Source organism: Eleutherodactylus coqui, chromosome 9, assembly GCF_035609145.1.
Source record: "Eleutherodactylus coqui strain aEleCoq1 chromosome 9, aEleCoq1.hap1, whole genome shotgun sequence".
NCBI lineage: Eukaryota > Metazoa > Chordata > Amphibia > Anura > Eleutherodactylidae > Eleutherodactylus > Eleutherodactylus coqui.
Genome location: NC_089845.1, coordinates 63,450,821 through 63,474,412, shown reverse-complemented (window position 1 = coordinate 63,474,412; position 23,592 = coordinate 63,450,821). Strand labels below are relative to the sequence as shown.

At 43.3% G+C, this 23,592-nt stretch overlaps 1 protein-coding gene across 2 annotated transcripts in view; it reads left to right on the top strand.

Moving 5' to 3' along the window:
• Nucleotides 1-13,445, top strand: part of ZNF236 (zinc finger protein 236) — a 150,865-nt gene extending 137,420 nt beyond the window's left edge. For both annotated transcript variants that reach the window (XM_066579479.1, XM_066579477.1), the window contains exons 32-33: nucleotides 9,098-9,274; nucleotides 12,049-13,445. In XM_066579479.1, the coding sequence (XP_066435576.1) occupies nucleotides 9,098-9,274; nucleotides 12,049-12,185 (314 nt within the window). In that variant the 3' untranslated portion in view covers nucleotides 12,186-13,445. The remainder of the gene's footprint in view (nucleotides 1-9,097; nucleotides 9,275-12,048) is intronic.
• Nucleotides 13,446-23,592: the final 10,147 nt, after the last annotated feature.

The window sequence follows — 23,592 nt, the reverse complement described above, 5'->3', positions numbered from 1 at the left end:
GAAAAGAAGCCCTAATACAGCCATGTCGACGGACCAATAAAAAAGTTATGACTTTTAAAAAGTGAAAATGAAAATCCAAATAAAATCGTTGCGTCCTTATGTTTAAAATAGACCATGTCTAGAGATGAGCGAGTATACTCGCTAAGGCACTACTCGCTCGAGTAATGTGCCTTAGCCGAGTATCTCCCCGCTCGTCCATAAAGATTCGGGGGCCGCCGCAGCTGACAGGTGAGTTGCGGCGGGGAGCAGGGGGGAGAGAGGGAGAGAGAGATCTCCCCTCCGTTCCTCCCCGCTCTCCCCCGCAGCTCCCCGCCCCGCGGCGGCACCCGAATCTTTCAGGACGAGCGGGGAGATACTCGGCTAAGGTACATTACTCGAGCGAGTAGTGCCTTAGCGAGTATACTCACTCATCCCTAACCATGTCCTTGGGGCTTGGTCAGACGAGCGTTTTATTTGCGCACCAATAAGCATGTAAAAAAAGATCACCACTCGCACGTGTCAAAATTGCATGAACGGGCGATGTTTCATGTGCAGAATTCCCGAGCTTTACACGCATGAAAATTACCCATTCACTGGAGCAGCTGCGCTTTAAAAAGCAGCTGCTGCTCCAGAAGGAGAGAGAGAAGAAGCCCTGCAGGACTTTGGGATTTCCCCATACCAGGGAGAGGGAGAGCAGAACTATCTGGAATTAACCCATAGCAGGGAGAGACTGAGCATGGGATTAACTCATAGCCCCGCTCCGTCTCTCCCTGCTATAGGGAAATCCCCCATAGCTTCATGCTCTCTCCCTCATCTGGGGACCCCCGAGGGATATCCCCATAGTGCAGAGAGTGGGCGGGACTATAGATCTTCTCACAGATTCCAAATAGCAAATATAGAGAAGCTAGATTATAAAGTGGATCGATTTAGCTCTACTCCTCCTGCCACGCCTTTGGGGAAAGCCCAGCAATGGGGCAGAAGGAATACCACGCTGTCTACCTCAGGACATTTAAAACCTGCTGCCCAGAAGCACATTTTACATGTACCGCTGTAAATTCCTGTTAGTCCCCGCAGGGATTAAGGGAATCCTCAGGAAGTCTGCTCAGGCCCCATGGGGATAACAGGATTTACAGTTGGACATTTAAAATGTGCTTCTAGGCAGCAGGTTTTAAATGTCCTGCTGTAAGCAGCGGGGAATCTTCTTTTGCTGCGCAGAAGTTTCTATAAACTCTTGCTCCCATAGGCATCAATGGAAACTTCTGAGCAGCTCGCACCAAAGATAGGACAGGTGCTATATTTGGTGTGAACCACGGAGCTACATGTGACCTGCAGCATGTCCTATCTTTATCAGGTGTGCGCCGTTTCGCATTCCTAACACGCTCTTGTGTGAGCACTTCAATAGGAACCTATCCTACTAGAAGCGCATTCTGTGCACTGCTAGCAGCACAGAAAAACAGCTTGTCTGACCGAGCCCTTAAAGGGGTTGTCCCGCGCCGAAACGTTTTTTTTTTTTTTCAATAGCCCCCCCGTTCGGCGCGAGACAAACCCGATGCAGGGGTAAAAAAAAAACAAAAACGTCCGGTACTTACCCGAATCCCGGCGCTGCTGCGACTTTGTACTTACCTTGCTAAGATGGCCGCCGGGATCTTCACCCTCGGTGGACCGCAGGTCTTCTGTGCGGTCCATTGCCGATTCCAGCCTCCTGATTGGCTGGAATCGGCACACGTGACGGGGCGGAGCTACGAGGAGCAGCTCTCCGGCACGAGTGGTCCCATTCAGAAGAAAGAAGACCGGACTGCGCAAGTGCGTCTAATCGGGCGATTAGACGCTGAAATTAGACGGCACCATGGAGACGGGGACGCTAGCAACGGAACAGGTAAGTTAATAACTTCTGTATGGCTCATAATTAATGCACGATGTACATTACAAAGTGCATTAATATGGCCATACAGAAGTGTATAACCCCACTTGCTTTCGCGGGAGAACCCCTTTAAGGAGTCAGAGCTTTTCCCAAGGAGTGAACACCCATTCATATGCCCATGGCATTTAAACATCATACAGCAGGGTCACTTGCCCGGAAGCCTCCTCTACAAACCAGAACAGAGAGCTGTTCTGTAAGTGACTCTCACTGGCGGACTTTTAGCCATCTGTATTACAAGGCCAGCCACTCATTAGAATGGCCATCATCTCATAAATGCCTGGCTGGTCATGGCTTCCCTAGGCAAAATCAGTTGTTTGCCGGGAGCTCAACCCAGAGTAATCAGCTGTTCACCCCAGGAACTGCATCCTAAAAGGTGTTTTTGCAATGGGGCAAGCTCTTTAAAAGAGCAAGTGTTATCAATGCAGCAAAAAAACAAACAAAAACACATGTTCGAGATAACCTTGCCTTGGACAGTATAGTGTCTCAAGATCTTCTAGAACTGGTCCCTGGGTTCAAATGTTATCAGGGCAATATCTTAATGGCATTTGTATGTTCATCCAATGCTTGCTTTTTCCTTGGTAAATTATCAACAAATTTTGGGAATGTGGGAGGAAATTAACAATCTCCCTATGAAATCAGCCCATTTAGAGAACGTGGCAAGCAAGTTTGGGATAGTTTAGTTTGGAATTTGTGTACAATGCTGTAGAATTTGTGAGTTCTTTATAAATCATAGGAAATAACACTTCATAAATGTCGTAGAAAGTAGCAAAATAGCTTTTACTCGAAAATGTTTTGTGATGATTTACAGGGCTTTTAACATGTGGGCAGAAGCTTGTCAACACAAGGCTCTTCTGTGATCAGCCCCTAAGGCAACAGAACGTCCTAATAAATTCTTCAGCTCCAAGACTACAGTCATTACTAGTAAATGTTTCTGCTCACTTTAGCTCTTTAGCTAATAGCCAATTTTCAGGTTTTCGTTTTTGTGAAGAGCCACAACTTTTCTTTTGTTGACATAGACATATGATGGCTTGTTTCTTACTGGACAAGTTGTTTTTTAAAGGTACAATTTAATGTACCATCTAATGTACCGAAAAGAAACTTGATCAGATCAGTATGATTATGACAATAGCATGTCTAGAGATTTTTTAATGTTTTACTACTTGAAAAAAATTTTAAAAACACTTTTTTTATATGAAAAAATAAAATGTCATTCTGAGACCCAGAAATCCATTCAATCTAATATCATCTCACATGGGAGAAGTGACCCCATAGTGAAGAACACAGGTTCCCGGGATCGGAAGAGGTGTCATTGGTGAAACCCCATTGATCAAATTTTTATCACCCTTCCTACAGAGAGGTATTAATAGTTAATTCTGGCACAACCCCTTTAAGTTTTGCAGTACATTGTAGTTTTGAGATTAGCCTTTTAAGCCTTGCCACAGACAGGGCTTAAATACATAGCAGCCCTCACTTGGCCCAGGGCTGCCAAGACAACCATTGGCATCCTGTACTTAGATCGCAGGGGCTCTAATGGGGAATCTGAAAGAAACACTCGCCCCCTCATTGGCTGATGGCTTACATGCTGCAGTCAGCATTGACTGCGCATGTAATGCTTTATTCACACTGCATCCTGGATGGCCAAAAATAGTGTCCAGAGGGTAGAACGGAGACCAAAGCTGCAAGTTTAGGTCTCGGTTTTAGCAAGTTTCCCTTCAATTCTAGCATCTTGGCCGGCTAGAATAGCGTAGCGAAAGTGCAGCCTGCCAGGTACGCAGCTCCCGAGCCGGCTTCATGCCTAACCTGTACCTCAGAGGATGAACTGGTTAATAAGCCCAATTAATAGAGCCCGTCAGCCTGTGTTTTATCCACATGTGCTCCATGTGCTGCTCTTTCCTATGGTTTGTAAACTCCAGGTCTGTTTTTTTTCTTGTTCTTTTTAATGTAGTGTTCTCAAACTTTGCGGAACATTAGTACTTTGATGGCTCTTCTGACTCACAAATGATGCAGAAATAACCCCAGTGTTCATTTTTAGTGCAATTAGGAGAAATTTGCTCTCACTCGATATTAAAGGAGAACGCTCCAAAATGATTGTGTTATTTAGTTGCATTCTACTGTTCTTGAAGAACCTCTAAAAAGCTTTATCATTTCTTTGTCGGGATAAATGTGACAGCTTCATATTCTAGCAGTTCCCCTGAGCTTTCATCTTCTTAATAAATGTCATTAAGTAGAAAAAAAAATGTTTGTAGTGTTCTCAGAAGGAGAATTTATTCACGATGCATGTTGTAAAATTCAATGTATTCTCCCATAATTGCTTCGATTTTCCAGCTCATTATGCCCATTTTACTTTGTGCATGCATATATATTTAAACATACAGGCAATAACTTTAAATAGGCTTGAAACCGAGAAGGCAAAGGAGAAAAGTACCATGTTACAAGATAATGAGTATGTACTTTAAGACAATAGCAGAGTAGTTGTAAAAGCCAATTAACATACAGGCCTGTAATACTAAAATGACTTTGGAAAAAACGGCATATTTTTATTATAAAGACTTAGAAAGTTGCAATTTTGCTCCTGGAAGCCCTAACCAGATCATCAGGGTTTCAATTAAGTATATCTCCTACAAATGTCAAAAGTGTTCCAATTCGTTAGATTTCTTCTTGGGGGTCTAAGTATTGACTGTAGATGCGAGAGGAAAAATAAGCTTTTCTGAAAAGGTCATTTTCGTCATTCTCTGTGTCAAGAGCTTTGTACGTTTATTGACAGCGGTGGACTTTATATGTCTATACTAAAGCTTAATGCTATGTAATATTCCCAATGTACACTGGGATGAACCTGCGTAGTCTACTGCTCCATGGTTACAAGAAACTAGATGCATCCACAGCATTAAGTACAACGTAAGAGCTGACGTGGCGCAACTGCAAGGACTGCTAGGACTTGCTCAATTCCTAGGGGGTCTCATTACTGATACTTTTTGTCTAATATTGCTACTTTTGTTGCCTGAACTGGCTTTTGCATGTGACCTTAAATATTTTGCGCTTTGTCGCTTCTTAAAGATTTATCATTTTCTATTCCTTACAAACTATCTAAAGGTTTGTTAGTTTTCAATGTTCCTTAAATGGCAGGCAAGCAACAATATAACTTTAGTGACTCTGGTGAGCTTGAATCCAACAATTCCTAATACAAAGGAATCCGTCCGTGGTGGAAATCTTCAAAATAGCGCTTCAGCCCTTTTCTTTGGGGAGTTTGAGAGAGCATCGACATGACTGTGTGTGCATTTTTAGGTGGAATTTTCCTTTAAACATGAGCCAACTTTTAATTAAGACCTACATGTTCTCAACTACCAAGTGTCATTGAGCACCTATTGGCGGGGGGGGGGGGGGGGGGGATTGAGCAGTGCTATGTTAAATCTCTATGAAAATTGCAGATTGACAGCAGAAAATAAAACCATGTAATCCATCTCATCTGCCCTATTATTTTTGTTTCCTTTTTATTTATCGCTTAGGATGAGTCTATGTGTTTACCCCGGACATGCTTGGATTCACTTACTGTTAATTCTAAGCTTCTACAACTCTTTCAGCAAAATAGTATTTTCTGGGGTTGCTTCTAATATTCCCCTTGTTTAATTCTAGAATGTATTTGTAGTAGTGACAATTGCTTTTTTTTATTCATTTTAGTGAGCAAAAAAGGAAAGGCTTAGAAACATATATCCAATGCTCCAACATATCCATTGCAATGTACAGACATAGGGAATAGAAGAGGCCCCTGTACATACACAGTGGTGTGATAACAAAATGTCTCAAATGGATAGCATCAGATTGTTATGCAAAAGTGAAGGCCCATTTAGACACAACGATTATCGCTCAAAAGACCTCTTTTGAGCGGTTAATCGTTGTGTGTATTTACACGGCAAGATAATTGCTCAAACAGCAGTTTGAGTGACAGTTTTGAGCGTTCACTTTGCATAAGTGTGTAAATGAAGGCTCACGCTGTATGCAGAAGATAAGCGGGACCACTATCTTCTGCATACAGCTGTTGTCTTCTCAGAGCGCTCAGCTGGTATTCAGCAGAGCGCTCAGCTGGTATTCAGCAGAGCACTCAAGCGGGGTATACAGAACACAGCTGCAGCGCTGTCTTCTGCATACCCCTACTGTGTTCACGGAGTGCACAGCTGGTATACAGCTGAGCACTCCGAGTGGGGTATACAGAAGACAAGCGGAGCCGCTTGTCTTCTGTATACAGCTGTTATCTTCTCGGAGCACTCAGCTGGTATACAGCTGAGTGCTCTGAGCGGGGTATGCAGAAAACAGCTGGAGCGCTGTCTTCTGCCTACTGCTGCTGTGTTCTCCGAGTGAGATGCCAGCTAAAACAATAGTATCATCGGTATCCCACTGAGAACTCGGCATACGGTCTTGATAAGACACATCGTTGTCTTTCAGCTTGCTGAAATTGAACGATAAACGACTCTTTAATGAAAACTGTACGATGTCCGCGCAGTTAGACCCAACGATTATTGCTGAAAAGACAGCTTTGAGCGATTTTTGAGCTAGAATTGTTGGGTCTAAATGGGCCTTAACATTCATCAAGGAGTCTAGATCAAGTGTCACACACCCATTCGGGAGAGGGTATCTAAAGAGTGCAGTGTCAAAGGTGATTAATATCAGACACCCCATATATAAAAAAAGTTTGCAACTCACTTTTGATTTTCATATTCAATTCCTTCAAAAGAAATGGCCTGGTCTAGCATAGATTTCTAAAATGACGTTGCAGGTTGAGGGTTAATCCATCACATAGCAATAGCTTTGCTAACAGAAATGAGTGTTCCTTTAATAAAGATCCGATGGTAGTGCTGCCACTGACCATTATGCAATATTCCAAATAGACAAACTAAAGGCTCGAAAGGCAGTGAGATCCCTGGAATAGATTTAAAGAGGAGTGCCCCGAAATGATGTACTGAAAACCAATAACATAGAGGGCATAGCAGAAATGGAGTTTAACCCATTCTATGGAGCTGTTCAGGGGTCAAATGTGGTAGAGATGCGGCAGGGTAGTAGCGCCATGTCATTTCCAGAAAGGTGTACCCTCAAGAGAAGCGAGATGGGAAAGTGATTGTTTAATTTTAGTCACTCCATTCATAGTGAGTTTTTGACTCACCAGTTCATAGTCTTCTCTAGTATAGAGAAGGCAAGCTGATCAAAAATCCCGAGGAGCTGCCATTGTACCAGCCACAGGAGAATGATGCTATTTTACTGTTTACTGCTCACGATCAGAAAATGGTCATTGACTTTGGTGGATTTCAAACTTCACCGTCAAACCTTTTTGCATGTGGAGAACCATAAATGAACCGTAAACGAAAATATTTACTAAGGAGAAAATCAACAGCGGCTGTTTGTTATTGTATAAAAGGTGTTAGAAATTGAGTCCTGCTATCAATACATTACAAGAAGCTGTACGAAAAATGTTCACTGATTGTCATACTGATAACCGAGAACATCAGACAGCCAAACAGGCTTTAAGCTTCTTTGACACATCTTCAGAAAGCTTGTCTGTAATCACTTATGTCTCCCAGATTAATTGGACGCTGACCTCGATTTCAATTAATAAGAAATACTTTAGTCTGAAAGCTTGTTGCTTCAAAGGTTTATTCCAGGCAAAATAATCATTCTGAAAAGCTCAGTGAAAAATACCCATGCGACTATTATTATGGAATAGCTTAAAATAAAAGGGTTTGTATCTGTATAGGGCTTTTTAGACGCTCTATTCATACTTGTTTTTGTTTTTTTATGGTTAAAATAGTGTAAGGTGCTACAAAATTGTTTATGGCAAAAAGGGAAAAAAACCAAAAATTGATGGCTGAGAAAAAACTGACCAATTGATTATGATGGGGGTGTTCACATTTGGGTTGGAGGCTCCGTTCTGAGCCTATGACACAGATCCAGCACACAGTCCTAGCTGAAAAAGCGCATCATGCTACGCTATTTTATTTGTGAAATTTCTGGGTGGCAGCCTGACAAGCCCCATTGTGTCCAGCATCATTCGGTTTCATCATAGGATGGACCTGTTCCTGGTTGGGTTCCGTTTTCCCGTTACCAAGACCGAACAGGAAAACTGAAACCCAAACACAAATGTGAACATACGATGGAGAAAAGAAGCAGATCTGTCGAACACATCACACCAGATAATGACAGAGGATGGCACTTTTATTTAGATTTACTTTAGGGCGTATTCAGATGGGCGTATATCGGTCAGGTTTTCACGCCCGGCCGATATACGCTGCCCCTCTCTGCAGGGGGGAGGAGGTGAGACAGGGGCTAGTGCACTAAGCTCCCGCCCCCTCTCCGCCCCTCACCATTGTTTGCAATGGGAGGGGGCAGGGCGGAACTTAGTTCCGCATCCGTCCCTTGTTTTAGCTGCAATCCACCCGTAGCTTGTACTGAAGTATGGGGCAGCAGAGGACATGCATGTGTACCTCTGTGTGGCCCCCTGACCCAGGACAGGAGCCCCGGTCTATGCTGCTCTGATCTCAGAGGAAGATGAGGTGGTCAGGTGCCTTTCATTGTTCACTTCACCACTCAGCCAATCACAGGCCATAGTTTTCAATTTGTAAATTATCCCTGCCTATATTTATTTTTCTTTGACTTTCGAAGAAAAAAAAAACTTTAATGACCACTGCGGCTTTAGACCTGTTATGCATGTGCTGGTCATACTGCTATAACTATTTCATATTTTAGGTTATTAAAATGATTTTTGCTTATTATTTTTTTTGTGGCAGATTGATTTCCGATGATAGAATGTGTGTTTTTTCTTGGTCTCCATACACCATTTTCTTTGAAACTTACTGTTCTCATGGCCATGCTGGGTTACGATAGATCCAATAGCTTTTTTATATGACCAGTCATGCACCAATTTTTATTTTCACTTTTGGGTTAGAATGACAAAAAAGCTGAGCTCTGACTCTACAGAAGTCATGTATTTTCTAAGCCACTAAACTTTTTATGTAAATTTTAACTGAAATGATTTTCGAAAGCCTTAAAGTCCTTGTTTGTTTCATGCTAGGCGATTGCATGTTAAATGATATCGGAGGGTATATGATAATATGGTGGGAAGTGAATGCGTCTTAGCTTAGCAGTTCACTGTTTAAAAAAAGGAAAAAGAAAGTGGAGCTGATATTTCATCTGGGTGATTGTATGTGCTTGCAGGGGAGCGTCCTTTCCAGTGCACATTATGTGAGAAAGCGTTCAACCAGAAGAGTGCGCTGCAGGTGCATATGAAGAAGCACACTGGAGAAAAGCCCTACAAATGTGATTACTGCTCAATGACATTCTCCCAGAAATGCAACATGAAGCTTCATATGAAGCGGACCCACGCCTACCCCGGTACGTGCACATTATTGGGGGGACTTATTAATGTAGTAACTTGTTAAGAAGGACCTGCTACCTCCCCTGACATGGCTCTTCTCGTAAGTAGTGTATTCTCCATGAAATAGCAATTCTGGAGCAACTCTTCTTAACACCTTAAGGACCAGGCTGTTTTGTACTTTAACCCTTTCCAGTCCAATGTCGGGCCTGCCCCGACATCATCATTTTCCTCCACAGCTCCGATGTCGGGGCAGGCCCGACACTGCAGTGCAGGAGTGGATCTTCACCCGATCGTCAGGCACATCGGGTGCAGATGCACTCCTTTACTGGTCGTCATCGAGGACCCCCGAGGAGAAGGCAGAAAGGGTTTTTAACCCTTTCTGCCCACTTCTTTATACATTACATAGCGCTCAATTAGCGCTATGCAATGCATAGATTCCGGCCGGCGATCATGTGACCGCCGGTGTTACCTGACCCCCGGCGGTCACATGAACGCCGAGCCGGGAGCCTGCACCGTGCAAGGACCTGCTTACCTGACCAGCGTCTTGTGCATTTTCCTTCTGTCTCCCGACCCGGCGATCATGTGACCGCCAGGTGTCACCTGACCCCAGCGGTCACATGATCGCCGAGCCGGGAGGCAGAAGGAGAATGCGGAAGACGCCGGTCAGGTAAGCAGGTCCCTCCCTGCACCCTCCTGAACTCTGTCAGATCAGGAGGGTGCAGGGAAAATGTATTTTTTCTCACCCATTCTCCCAGCTCCAATTTATTTGGAGCTGCGGAGAATGGGTGAGAAAAAATAAATGGATTGGAAAGGGTTAAGGACCAGACACTTTTTAAGGGATTTTATCCATGTGGTGATTTTACTTCCCTATTTTTTTTGTCCTTCAGCTACCAAAATTATTTTTGGTGCTTTTTTTTTTCCCCGTGACATATAGAGCTATTTTTTTTATATCTTTTTTTTCGACTTTTTTTGTTTGTTTTATAGGTGGTGAAAAGCTAAATAAAAAAAATTTATTTTTTACCATTTATAGTTATTTTTTTTAATTTAGTATGCTTACCCTAAAATAAAGTATGGGAACGGGTTCTTCATTTTGTTTCGAACGTTTTGATATATAATATGTATGGTTTTGCTTTACAGGGCGCATACGGCGTCGGTTTTGGTTGGCTGCGGCTTTGGGTGTTTTTCTTTCTTATGTATTTATTGTTGTATTCTGTAATTTTTATTTACTGATGTATGTAATTATGTTTTTTACCATCTATGTCCACCGTGATGTCATATAAGACCTCTTGGGGCACATTCACGTGTTTTTTGTTCTTTTTATTTGACATTTGTCCACTGTTGCTGGGGCATCCATAGGAGCCCCAGTTACAGGGAAAAGCAATCCCTGTAGTGACATTAGTCACTGGCAAAGCTGATCAGGGTCTTCTGGCACCCCGTAGCTCTGCTGCAGCAGGGAATCCCGGCAGTCACGTGACACCCCCCCCCCCCCCAGCTCCCGTAGTGTAAGATACATTTCCGCTTTCACTTTTCAGTACACAGCACTCATTGAGCACTGTGTACTCAGGAAAGGAGAAGACAGAAAGGGTTAAAACCCCCTCTTGCCTTCTCCTCCAGGTTATCAGCTGACAACCCATCCTGCTACAGATTGAGGAGGCTTAAATTCCCGCCGTAATTTTACATACGGCTGGGCTTTAAGCCCGGGACTAGGCGCTGTAAATTTACAATGCCTGGTCCTAAACGGGTAAAAAAACTGTGCATTGTGCCATTCCTCTAAATGTATGACTAAAGTTGCAACTGCATATTACTATACCGCCGGCATTATCGTGTATCCCTACATAGTCTGACACTGGGGCCGCCTGCACATGGGCATATTTTTATTGCGGAATTCAGAGTGGGCACCTGCCCCCAGGTTCCGCTGAAAATACCATTCATAACATGCGATGGAAAAGCTCTTTTTCCTGCACATTAGGGGAAATCCATTGCAGCATGCTCTATTTTTGTGCAGTGTCCGCTCCATCGGCTTCCATTGAAGTCAATGGAAGCTGTCCGACCAGCGTCCCTTCCGCAATTAACATTGCATAAAGATCATGGGACCCATGTTATCGCCTAGCGATGGCACGGGAAAGTCTGTACTGCAAATGTCCGCCAGCTGGGCCATTCGCAGTACAGAAGAAAGAATACAGGTATGCAGGGTCACCGGGTGGGCATAGGGTCGGATTCTGGTGTGGGATCCCGCATTTTTATATCAATTTTTACTTTCTGTACTCAATTATGGGGGCTGCATATTGCCTGAGCTATGCTTTACAGCAACTGCTTGGACCATAGGAAACAAAAGACAGGGAATGACTCATTGAGTTCTATGGGGGAGTGTAGTATGCATGCTGTGTGACATGTACAGAGCTCATTGTGCAGGGAGGGGTAAGAGGTGAGCTGTGACCATCACCTATTGTCCATGGTGGATTCTATGTTCTCTACATATAAGTATTGACTTTCATTGTAATCCTGCCTGTGATGATAATGAGATGACAGCCTATTATAAAGTAGCAACCTATTATAAGACTCAGTAGTCAGAATGGAAATTGCTAGATTTTAGGATTTATTTTATCATGACATCAAAAGTGTAAAAAAAATCCCCAAACTCTTTAAAAATGTTTAAAATGAACACTTGATTGATATATTAGGTCATTTTCTGATGATACATTTACTTCAAGATGCCCATTACTTATCTATCTGTCCATTATGGCTGATTGATTAATTTCTCCTCCTTGTCTACTGTCCTACTATGTTACAGACCTTATAGAGGAGGTTTCTATGCACCCGGAAGATGATGACGGCGGGGAAGACATCACTCAAACGCTTGATTTGGAAGAAGTTGTCCAGGAATCCTCTGCAGATTGGCAATGCGGCATAGCAAATGTTTTCAGATGATCTCCCACTGACTAAAGTAGTAGTATGACTATATGGTATGTAAATATTACAAAGAAGACTGATGTCATTCCACTCCAACGTTTTTCTTTTGTCACTCCGGTGCTATATATTTGAGTTGATGACCAGAGCTTTCATTGTATGTACAGAATTTTCTACAGTTCTCAGGTACGTCTGGAAACATGGAGGGGGAAATTTATCAAAACTACTGCAATGGACAAGTGGTGAATTTGCCCATGAAGACTAATCCGATTCAAGCTTCCGTTTTTAAGGCTGTTTGGAAAATGAAAACAGCAACCTTATAGGCTGCTATTGGCAATCCCTTCAGGGTATATTTGCTCTAATCTTGATAACTATCCCCCACCTGTTGTCTTATAATTGGGTTTCAAGAGTCATTGAAATCTATAAAGAAATATTACGCAATACATACTGTACAGGGATGTCGTTATTTCACTTTGTGTAGTAAAGGCTATTGTACTTAAAGAGACTCTGGCACCATGTTTTTGAACCCCTCTCTGAAAGCAGCATAGCATAGTGACAGGCCCACTGATTACACTGATATGACTGCTGTGTGTACCTGTGCAGTAGTTTGGGAGAAACTTGTCTTTTATCAGTAGCAGCACATGCACAGAGGACTACTTAAAGTAGTCCTGGATATTCATGGGCTGCAGGCTAGCTACACCCACCCGGGCCTCCAGCCAATGATTGACAGCTGTCTGCCTATTACTGTGCATAAAATGAGAGCTGCCAATCATTGGCTGGAGAGCGGGGTGGGTGTGGCTATCTGCTCATTAATATGCAGTCCTGTGTCTGGCTGCTACTAATAAAATGCAAGTTTCTCCAAAACTACTGCACAGATCAACACAGCAGATATATCACTGTAATTAGTGTGACTCAATGAGGGATGCAGAGAAGATGGTGACAGTCTCTTTAAGTTGCCCACTAAATATATATATATGTATGTGAGTTATTGTACATATGTATATGTGTAAATATGTTTTTTCAGTTTGTGTATCTATACATTTGCATGTGTGTATATATAATATTATGCACACACATATGCACAGTTTCTATAGGTACAACTTCTACTGGTAGAAAGCGTTGCAGCCTTTTCTTTTGTATTATATGGTAAAAATTGCTTTACCTACCTGTTTGGAACGTGGCTGGTCCATTTCCGTCTTAGTTACTTAATAGATACTATTTTTAAATGTCTGTGACATCTCCTACTTCTATAATATTAATAAACTTGATGCGTTCATTCAACTTTTCTATTTGTGTTTTTTTGATATGTGATGTTGATTATTTTATATATTATATAGTTTGTTAGAAATCTTAACTGATCGCTTAAATAATTTTTACACTTAAAGAAATTAATTAAAGAATAGATAACTTTTTAGATTCCTTTTCGGAATAAGCTGCTGTGTCTGTACATGAGGAATAACACTATTTCCGGCCAATATATGACTTGTATCCAGTTTTTTCCCCTCTGCAGTGTGCACATCTGGCTCTCAATCCTCTCAGAAGTGGTGGGAGGAGCCTGCTGCCATGCTGTGTTTGCTGTATTCTATACACTGTACAGATTCTGCTCTGTAAGTGCCTGTTACACACACAGAATAATTGTGCAGGGCAGTGTTTAGCAGGAGTGAGCAGTGGAGAAGTGATTTCTGTAGCTAAAACACAGTAAACAGTGACTTACTATTACCTCGCAGACAGTGTGTGCGTGAGTCTCTCCTCACCTTTCCATCTGCTGTTTGCATTTCAATGAGCATGATAACTCATCCCCCTCCTGCACTCCTGTTCTAATGTTCTAGCACCTCCTGTCAATTATTTAAAAACAGACAATGGACATCAAGCTGGGGATAACAGACTGGCACTTGCTCACACAGCAAAACCAGAACAACCGGGACCACAGCATGTAAAGGGCTCACAGAGGGAAGGAGCCCCCTCTGTCACTCATTGGACTTCCGCAATGTGAAGTATAGCAATGTATTATACGAATGATAATAGATGGTGATATTCAAGTCCCCTAGTGGGACAAAAGTGAAAGGTTAAAGTATTTAAAAGTAGTAAAATAGAAAACCCTGGGGGGCATGGCCAAGGCAGCGGCGGGAGCGGGCGCCATTTTAGGAGCTCCCTGAAGCAGACCCTTAACGGAGCCAATCCAGCCCACCTGAGACTCCCGAACGCGCCGATATATATATATATATATATATATATATATATATATATATATATACCGCTGGAACCATGCCGCCGACAGCTTCAAAAAGAGACCAGCCAGAGGTCTTTAGCGGCAGTCTGAAAGTCGCGGCCTACCTTGCTGGGAGAATCCCCGGGCTAGAATTCTGAGGCCCAGCCGGCCAGAAGTGAGGGGGACGGCCTTCTCGTGGCCGAATCCAGCAGCAGAAACCAGCGGCAATGTTTAGCAAGGCCCAGCAGAGAAGCAACAGGAGCTAGGGCACAGCAGACAGAAGTGGAGGAACGATAGGAGAGAGGGCAACACCAGAGAAAAGGTGAGAGACGCTGGCAGGGGATGGGGCGCTGGGGAAACAGAAGACTGACACAAAATTTAGAAGAGGGGCAGAAAAGAAGGAGCAGGAACAGGAAAGAGGGCCCTGAGAGGCAGAGCTACTGAAGGAGCCCCTGAGGAAGGACAGTGGGGACATCAGTGACACTGAGACAGTTAACCACTGAGCCTAACAGCTCACACAGAGCAATTTGCCACCCAAAGACGCAGGAGCTGCAAACTAAGGGCACAGCAGAGCAGAACCAATCCAATCTGCACAGCCCCAAAACCCCACCACAGACTCTAGTAAGGGGAGATCTGTAATACCCTCACATAATAACAGAAGAACCCCATCTCCCAGAGACAGAGAAAAGAAACTCAACACAGCAGCAATTTAACTTGATGCAAAACAGGGTGCCCCCCAGGCCGCAATCAAAGCGTAACAGGAGACCTTACAATAACCAAAGCAAAGTGAAGCCCCTCATGCCTTAACGCACTTCAGCTATCTCCTATACAATATAATACGGACCCCAGCCCCCCCCCCCGAACTAGTACATAAGCCCCCACTCAACGCTTAAGCAGAACTAGTCACATCAAGGAATGAATCTCTAGTTTCTGCTCCATCGGGACATTTGCACTATGCTATAAGATAATTGGATCAAAACTCACTAGCATCCTTTGGTGATCTCATTCAGCTGCCAAAAAGTATGACTAAAACCAAAGGTAAAACAACGAAAACCCCATCCAAAGGAACTTTATTAAATATGCCTCTCAAAAAAGGAAAGAAAAATCTAAAGCTTTCCAAGCACTGGAGAGAAGGTTATTCCTCCTGGAAAACCTCAACCAACGTAACCCCTTGCGAGCAACCACAAAAGAAATTAGAGACCCCAAACTGCAAATAAATGTCATAGTATCAGAAAAAGTGGAACGGGCATTACAATGGACCAAATATAAATATTACAAATTCGCTAACAAACCGGATAGACTGTTAGCTGCAAAACTACGCGACACACAGAGACTTAACTCAGTATTTAAACTCTATACCCCCCACAATACTACAACAACTAACCCGACTAAAATTTATGACACATTTGCCAACTTCTACACTTCCCTATATCAGGAACACAAGGGAGGAGGTGAAAACCAAAGAAAAGATTTTATGGAATCGCTGCCAATACCCACCATCTCCCAAGAGCAGAGCGAGTCACTAAATACAGATATAACCGACGAAGAAATAGCAGAGGTAATAGACAGTTTAAAACCAGGGAAAGCCCCAGGCCCAGATGGCCTCATGGCCATATACTATAAAAAATATAAAGACTTACTGACTGGGCCTCTGAAAGAGATGTACCAAACCATAATGGAAGAACAAATCCCACCAAAAGAGTTTCTCAACTCAAACCTAACGGTAATACCTAAAGCAAACAAAGACCCGCTATCCCCGAAAAATTATAGACCGATATCGCTACTAAACGTAGATTACAAAATTTTCACCAGCATACTAGCAAAACAATTGAACCAGTAGGTATTATCCCACAGAGGCAGGCGCCAGACAATATCTGTAAAGTATTAAACATTATAGACCAAGTACAAAGGAACAAGAGCCGACTAACCCTTCTGGCCCTGGACATCGAAAAGGCGTTCGATTCTCTATCATGGGAATACCTGTTCGCATTGCTAAGACAAATGGGGTTTGAAGGAGAGTTCCTACAGACGATAAAATCTCTTTATTCCCTACCATCTACCCTATTAAAACTCCCAACAATTAAAGAAACACCAATCCCAATAAAACGAGGCACTCGACAACGATGCCCTCTCTCTCCGGTGCTCTTTGCACTAGCCATGGAACCATTAGCGATAGCTATAAGAAAGAACCCGAATATAAAAGGAATATCCCTGGGAAATGACGAATATAAGCTAAGTCTGTTTGCAGAAGATATGCTGCTCACGATCACCCAACCCTTAACAACATTACCAAACTTAATGAATTTATTGGAAAAGTGGGCGACCATGACGGGGTTAAAAGTAAATGCGGACAAAAGCGACATAACTTATATAAACACACTTCCCTTTTTTAACAAAATTAATAGATCTAAACTTCGGTTTTAGACACCAATCGCAATACATCCCATACTTGGGAATTAATCTGACCCCCTCACTATCCACCCTATTCAAGTGGAACTACCCGCCCCTAATAAAGAAACTATCCGTGGAACTAGAAAAGTGGGATGACCCGATGCTGTCTTGGGTAGGAAGGATAAATGCGGTGAAGATGAACACCCTGCCTCGGATACTATATCTGTTCCGAACCCTACCCGTCCCTATCCCGAATGAGGTACTGAACAACTTTCAGAAACTCATCTTCAAGTTCATATGGGCCAAAAAACGACCAAGAATAAAAAATAGTGTCATGTATTATCATAAGAGACAGGGAGGCCTCTCTGTCCCCAACTTGAAGAAATATTACGTAGCAGCGAGACTAGCACAGTGGATTGAGACCCTGGGAGGTTCGAAAGCTCCTCTATGGGTTGATATGGAGATATTCAAATTAACCCCACACACTCCAGCAGAATTGCTCCGGTCCGCAGGCCCAATAAAGGCTAATCTTTTAGAAAAGAGCCCCCTCTCATACCACTCAATACGCCTATGGAGGGAGTCCAGACATAAATATAAACTGTCAACCAGTCCATCCAGGCTACTTCCCATAATACCAAATGAAAATTTCCCCCCAAGTAAAGACCTGGTACATTTCCAATGGTGGAAAATCATTGAAGTCTCCAACATACACCATCTGGCAGAGAACTCCAGACTATTAACCATAAGCCAATTTAAAGCCAAATTTAACCCTTCCGCATTCGAGAACTATAGAATCAATCAAGTCTACCATTTCTTAGGTTCACTCAAGCTCCCACGAATCTTCCCGGACATAACTACGTTCGAGAGACTATGCCTGAGAGATCCTATGAAAAAGGGCTCCTTATCTTTGATTTACAATGTTCTGAACAATCCAGGGGGAGAAGGGAGACTCCAATACATGAAAAAATGGGAGAAGGACCTAAATATAAACTTGTTATCAGAGAAATGGAGACAGTGCTGTGAGACGGTCGCAAAGGAGAGTCATCAGGTGACTTTGACGGAGACATCCATAAAAATTCTCCATCGAACCCACCTGGTGCCAAGTAGACTACACCAAATATACCAATCGGCTTCGCCCCTCTGTTTCAGAGGATGTGCAGAGGTGGGCACTCAAGTTCATATTTGGTGGACGTGCCGGTGGTGACAAGACTCTGGACACAAGTACATAGGCTTCTACAGAGATTATTTATAGGACCCCTACACAAATCTCCAGCAGTGTTCCTCTTGGGAGACCGCCAATCAGGGGTAAGATATCGAGCCCATAAGCTAATCCAGGTGATATGTATGGCAGCAAGAATCCACATTGCATCCAGATGGAAGCAAAGAAACCTCTCCCTCCGGGACGTGATGGATAGAGTCTCTCGAATTGCAATGTACGAGAGAGTACATGCAATAGGAGCCAATGCTCTAGAAAAATTCGGGGAGATATGGGAACCCTGGATGAGCTTGATAGACATACCAGGATTTAAACACGTCCTCCAGTCGACCTAAAAACACTAATTATAGTACGAAAAATTGACATTGATCTGAACATGAAAGAGTGACGACCACAGTTGACTTTCGTTAATGTTTTATTGTTTGAATTGATAAAGTTAGTTATCACGAATATTCTTTATTCCAGACAACGCAGTTAAAAATGGAGAAAAAAAATTAGATTAATAATAGGTGAATAAGTACTCACAATAGAAATATATACGTAAATAAGGATTAAGGTGATCACTGTACAACATGCCTCACCCCCTGCGAGGGGAAAACCACTATTGACATTCGGAAAAGCTGTACTTATCCTGTTTGATTCATGAATAAAAATGTTTTGAAACTAAAATAGAAAACCCTCCTTCCCCCCTTTAGGCCTTAGTCAGATGGGCGTTTTTTCGCGCGATTTGCGCATCGCATGTCGCATGCGCAAATCGCGTGACTGGAGGCGAAAAATTGCGGGAAAAATCTGCACCTAGCCGCGTTAATCGTCGCAGCAAAACGCCCGTCTGACCGGAGAAAAATCGCCGTGCGCATCAAAATGCGCATGAAACTTAGACTGACCGGCGAAAAAAAATTATTTTGGTGCGCACATAAAACGCCGAACGCAGATAGGCGCGATCTGCGAATCGTTGTGTCCTATAATTTATCGCATATCCACATAAAAAGCGGACATGTGACCGATACCATAGCAAACCATTGGTTCTATATATGCGCGAATCGCATGCGCATGCGCAAATCGCGCGAAAAAACGCCCGTCTGACTAAGGCCTAACTGTGTAAAAAAAATTGCAGCATACTCTATTTTTGTGCGGTGTCACGCAAATCCTGGTATCAACGTGTTCATAATATTTTGTGTGCTTAAATGTGTCGCCCCTTAAAATCAATGGGGAGCATTTTTTTTGTGAAAGACATTTTACCGTGTTTTTGAATGTAGCGTTTTATGCCATTGGGAAGGGAAAGGGGGTGGAGAATAAGTGAAAGTGGTGATGTCATCAGCTTTCTTTGCCTGTGTTGTTACTGAGCTAAAAGCGCAGGCAAACGCACACACTGTAGAAAGCAGCTCTGCCCTAGTAAGGCTGGGTTCACACGGGGCGGATTTTCGACGGAAATCTCGCGGTTTGGCCGCAGCAAAAACCGCGAGATTTCCGCCGGGAAAACCGCGGCGGCTTTGAAGCGGTCCGGCCGCATGCTTTTCCGTTGCGGCCGGCTCTCCCATAGAGGAGAGCGCGGCCGTAACATAAATAAACAAAAAACCGACTGTAAACAGACATGCTGCTTCTTTTGAAACCGCGGCGGCCGCAGCCGCGGTTTCAACCGGATTTACCGCAGCAGATTAGCCGTCCTGTGTGGACGAGGTTTCGGGGAAACCTCGTCCACATGGCTGGCTAATCCCGAGATTAGCGGCCGCGGGCGGATCTGCTGCGGCAGAACCGCGGCAAATCCGCCCTATGTGACCCCTGCCTAAAAACGCTGCGTTTACAAATACAACATTTTTACTAACACCTGTGCGAGAGTGGCCTTAAAAATAAAAGCATACTAAAATAACAAAACATAAAAACTGTATAAACGTGGTGTCGCCGAAGAATAATGTTATTGCATTATTTATTTTATATGCTGATTCCAAGGAATAAATGGTGGAATTTCTGAAACACATGGTGCGATGGAATCCACCGCAGAATCAGCAGCAATTCCATTGAGTTTATTTAAAAACTGTATAGTGGAAGAAGACGATTGATCTGTCAACTTTTGGAAAAAATGATTAGACAACACGTCCCAATTGAACTATGTAATATGTTGGTTCCTGGTATGTTGTCTGAAGTGCATAGAGCAAACCTACAAATATAAAACTCTGAAAGCTCCAGGATGTGTGCTAACATTCATTGTGATCTGCATTACTTCTATATTTACTACTAGGGGGTATACCCATGCGTTGCACGATGATTTATGAATAGCGGTCCTGGAATATACAAAGTGGGCCACAGAAATGAGCCCAGCACCACTCTTATGAAAGCTGTCCAAAAGAAAATCTTTATTGCCCATATCAACCAATCACAGCGCAGCTTTCTTTTTACCACAACAGTATAAGAAATGAAACCTGAGCTGTGATTGGTTGCTATTGGAAACAAAAATTACAGGGAAAGTCTGTGAATTTTCGATTTTTAATTATGCCAGTATTCGTCGCCTGGTGCTGAAGAACATTCATGCAAAATTTCACTTAAATCGTACCAGAACTGTGGATTTGTATATGACACAAACAAACAGATTTTGCATTTTATATAGAAGATATGTATACTGCATAAATTAGAGGTTATTAGTATATGTTTTGCTGAAACTATAGGGCCGCCTGCAGACGGCCAGGTCGGATCCCACTACAAGAATTCTCGCAGCGGGACCCGACTCGAGTCTCTGCAGGGACCAGCGTGGCACTCACCTCTCCCGCGGCTCCGGCTCTTTGATGTGCCGGCTGCCAGCAAGCCGGCGCATGCGCAGAGCGGGGCCAGCTGCCGGGGAGTGACATTTCCGTGCGGGGCTCTGCGAGCTCCACACAGAAATAGAGCATGCCGCAATTTCTTTGCCACGCATGATGTCACGCGGACAAATCACAGCCGTCTGCCTAGGATTGCGTTTCTAACGCAAAAAAGTGACAACAACAGCGTGATGCTGTAAAATAATGAAAACTCAAATTTTTTAACAGAGCTTTTTACAAGTGTGAAATAAAGTCCAATTTTCAACTGTTATCAGACAAGATTGAGGACAAAATAATAAAACATGGGAGGTGGGTAAAGGAGAAAGGATCAGGGAAGGGGGTTTGGGGCGAAGGAGTAGTGAACATAATCTCTTTTTAGTCACATGTTGCCATATTTCCATAATGAGTATCATAGCAACTCTTACAATTTTATTAGGAGGAAGCTTAAGTAGAATACTCTATTAATTAAAACTACATCTCGACCAGGGATCACAGGCTTTCCAAAGATTTCATGGGTTCTATTAGCCCAACTAGTGGGTTCCTCAAATCTTGTCTACTTTCGAATGCCATTCGTCCACTGGGGGTGCAGATGGTTGAAGCCACATGAGGGGTATCATGAACTTTGCAGCCACAATCAGATGCGTAATGAGATTTGTTTTTGAGGGGGTATAGTTTGATGAGGGTTTCGATAAGTTAATGATTTCAGGGGTTAAGTGAAGAAATCACCAGGAAAGCGCCTAATGGCTTGTTCCAGTTCCGCCAAAGAGGGGTGATGTCCAGGCCGTGCCACCATATATGGGAGAGGGAACCCACATAGTTCTCACAATGCCAACACAAGTCAGAAAGCTTGTATGCATACAACCACTCTCGTGACTTGTACCACCTAGTCAGTAGTTTGTAATGATTTTCCTGTAGCCTAACGCAGATGGAGAAACCATGTGAGCTACATAGTATGGGTTTCCTGTCCCTAGCTGACAATTAGATATTCAGTTCCCTTCTCCCATGATAGGATGAAAGCAGGTGTAGTGCAGTCACTTGGCATAATGAACTTACCCTTGAGTTGCGCAGTTTTTCTGCTAGAGCTACAGGGAAATGTTTCTATAAACATGTCAAATAATTTAGCCAGATGTGTAAGCTAAAGGGGGTGAAGAGGCGGCAGCGATAGTTGACAGTTGAACTTTTCAACCAACTGTGAGCCCCGTAGGGAGCGGTGCATCCAAATGTCTGAAATTTCGAGCTGTTTGATGGGGCATCAAAGCTTGCCTTGTGTGGGTGTCAAGTGGCACAGCTAGGATGTGAGGGATTCGATTCAGTATTAGTAATGGTGAGGGGTGTGGTGCTAAATTTCCCCCAGAGAGTTCCAGTCAAAAGATTGTTTTGTATAGGTTTTGGTGGAGTGGAGCCAAATGGCCTCAAGAAAACCCGGCCCATATGAAGCCTGTGATGTCCTTCTTGGAGGGGTTTGCAAACTCTAGCCACCTGTTGAGTTGTATTGCTTTGTGATAGTAATACACGTACGGCAGATTTATTCCACCATTCTCCCTCTTCTGGACTAATAAACAATGTGCAATGCGTGGCATTTTAGATTTCCAAACAAAAAGTGAACAAATGGACTTGAAGAACGACATTGGAACGTAGCCATGGAGCATCTGTAGTTTGTGTAGTATTTTCGGAACTACATATGTTTGTAGGAGGTTTTTACGCCCAAACCAAGAAAGCACCAGTAAGTCGTAGGTGTCAAGTAGGGATTCTACCTTTGTTAGGAGTGGGGCAAAATTTTTGTTCTACAAATTATGTATTTTGTAGTATAAACCCCTAGATATTCAATGTGGGAGTCAGTCCAATGATATTGAGAGGATGCCTGGATGGTGTGCGCACTTGCAGGCTGGAGTGTTATGTTTAATACCGTGGATTTGGTGACATTCACTTTAGAGTTAGAGAGGGCACCATATTGGCAAAAGATGTAATGATTTAAGAATAGTATTTTGCCCTCTGTGTCTGTGAACTGGAGGACGAGTGGGATAGTGCTGTATCGCAATCGTTACACCCTTTGTTGCTGATGATGGATGATTACTGAAGAACCAATTAGAGAAGTAGTGTTTGGAAAGTTTTGGGACCCTATTGTTTCTACTGTCCATGGGGAGTTTAGTCCTTTGGTATTTAAGGAAGTGCAAGTAATTGTGTTAATTATTAGGGGTGCAAAAATGTTATCTGTTGGGATGCAGCTACTCCTATTTGTGTTTAAGGGGTAACTTGAGATGATAGGTCAGAGCAAGGGCTGTAGTTTAGAGAGGTTGAATTAACCCTCAGGTTAGAGACAGAGAGGGGGAGAAGTTCAGGCTGTGGGGAATTCAGAGTTTCCCTGTCATCAAGTTGTCTCTCACTTGTGCAAAGAGGGATCCGAGTGGAAACTCAACCAAACAATAGAGAGGAGGTAGTGTAGGGACACTGATGATAGGGGTTTCCCAATCATTACGCTCCTATTTAGTGCAACATTAGACTAGCAACCAGGTTACATTAATGTGTGTCTGCTGTAACCAGCTACTGTGCTCAAGGAAAAACATTTCAAGACTAAGTCGCATCCAGGGAAAGGGCCACCTCGAAGATCAGAAGTGCAAATGGGTTCATAGCGACTGGACCGGCCAAGACGAATCCCCACCAAGACAGACGCATATGACATGCGTCCAACTATGAAGAGCACAGTCCCAAACAAGTGTAGGGGGTGGCAACCAAACACTAGGAGGCCAAAGACTCAAGGCCACCCCCTCTGCCCCACAGCGAACCACAACCACACCCCGACGTCCTTCTCCTATCTGCAGTGGC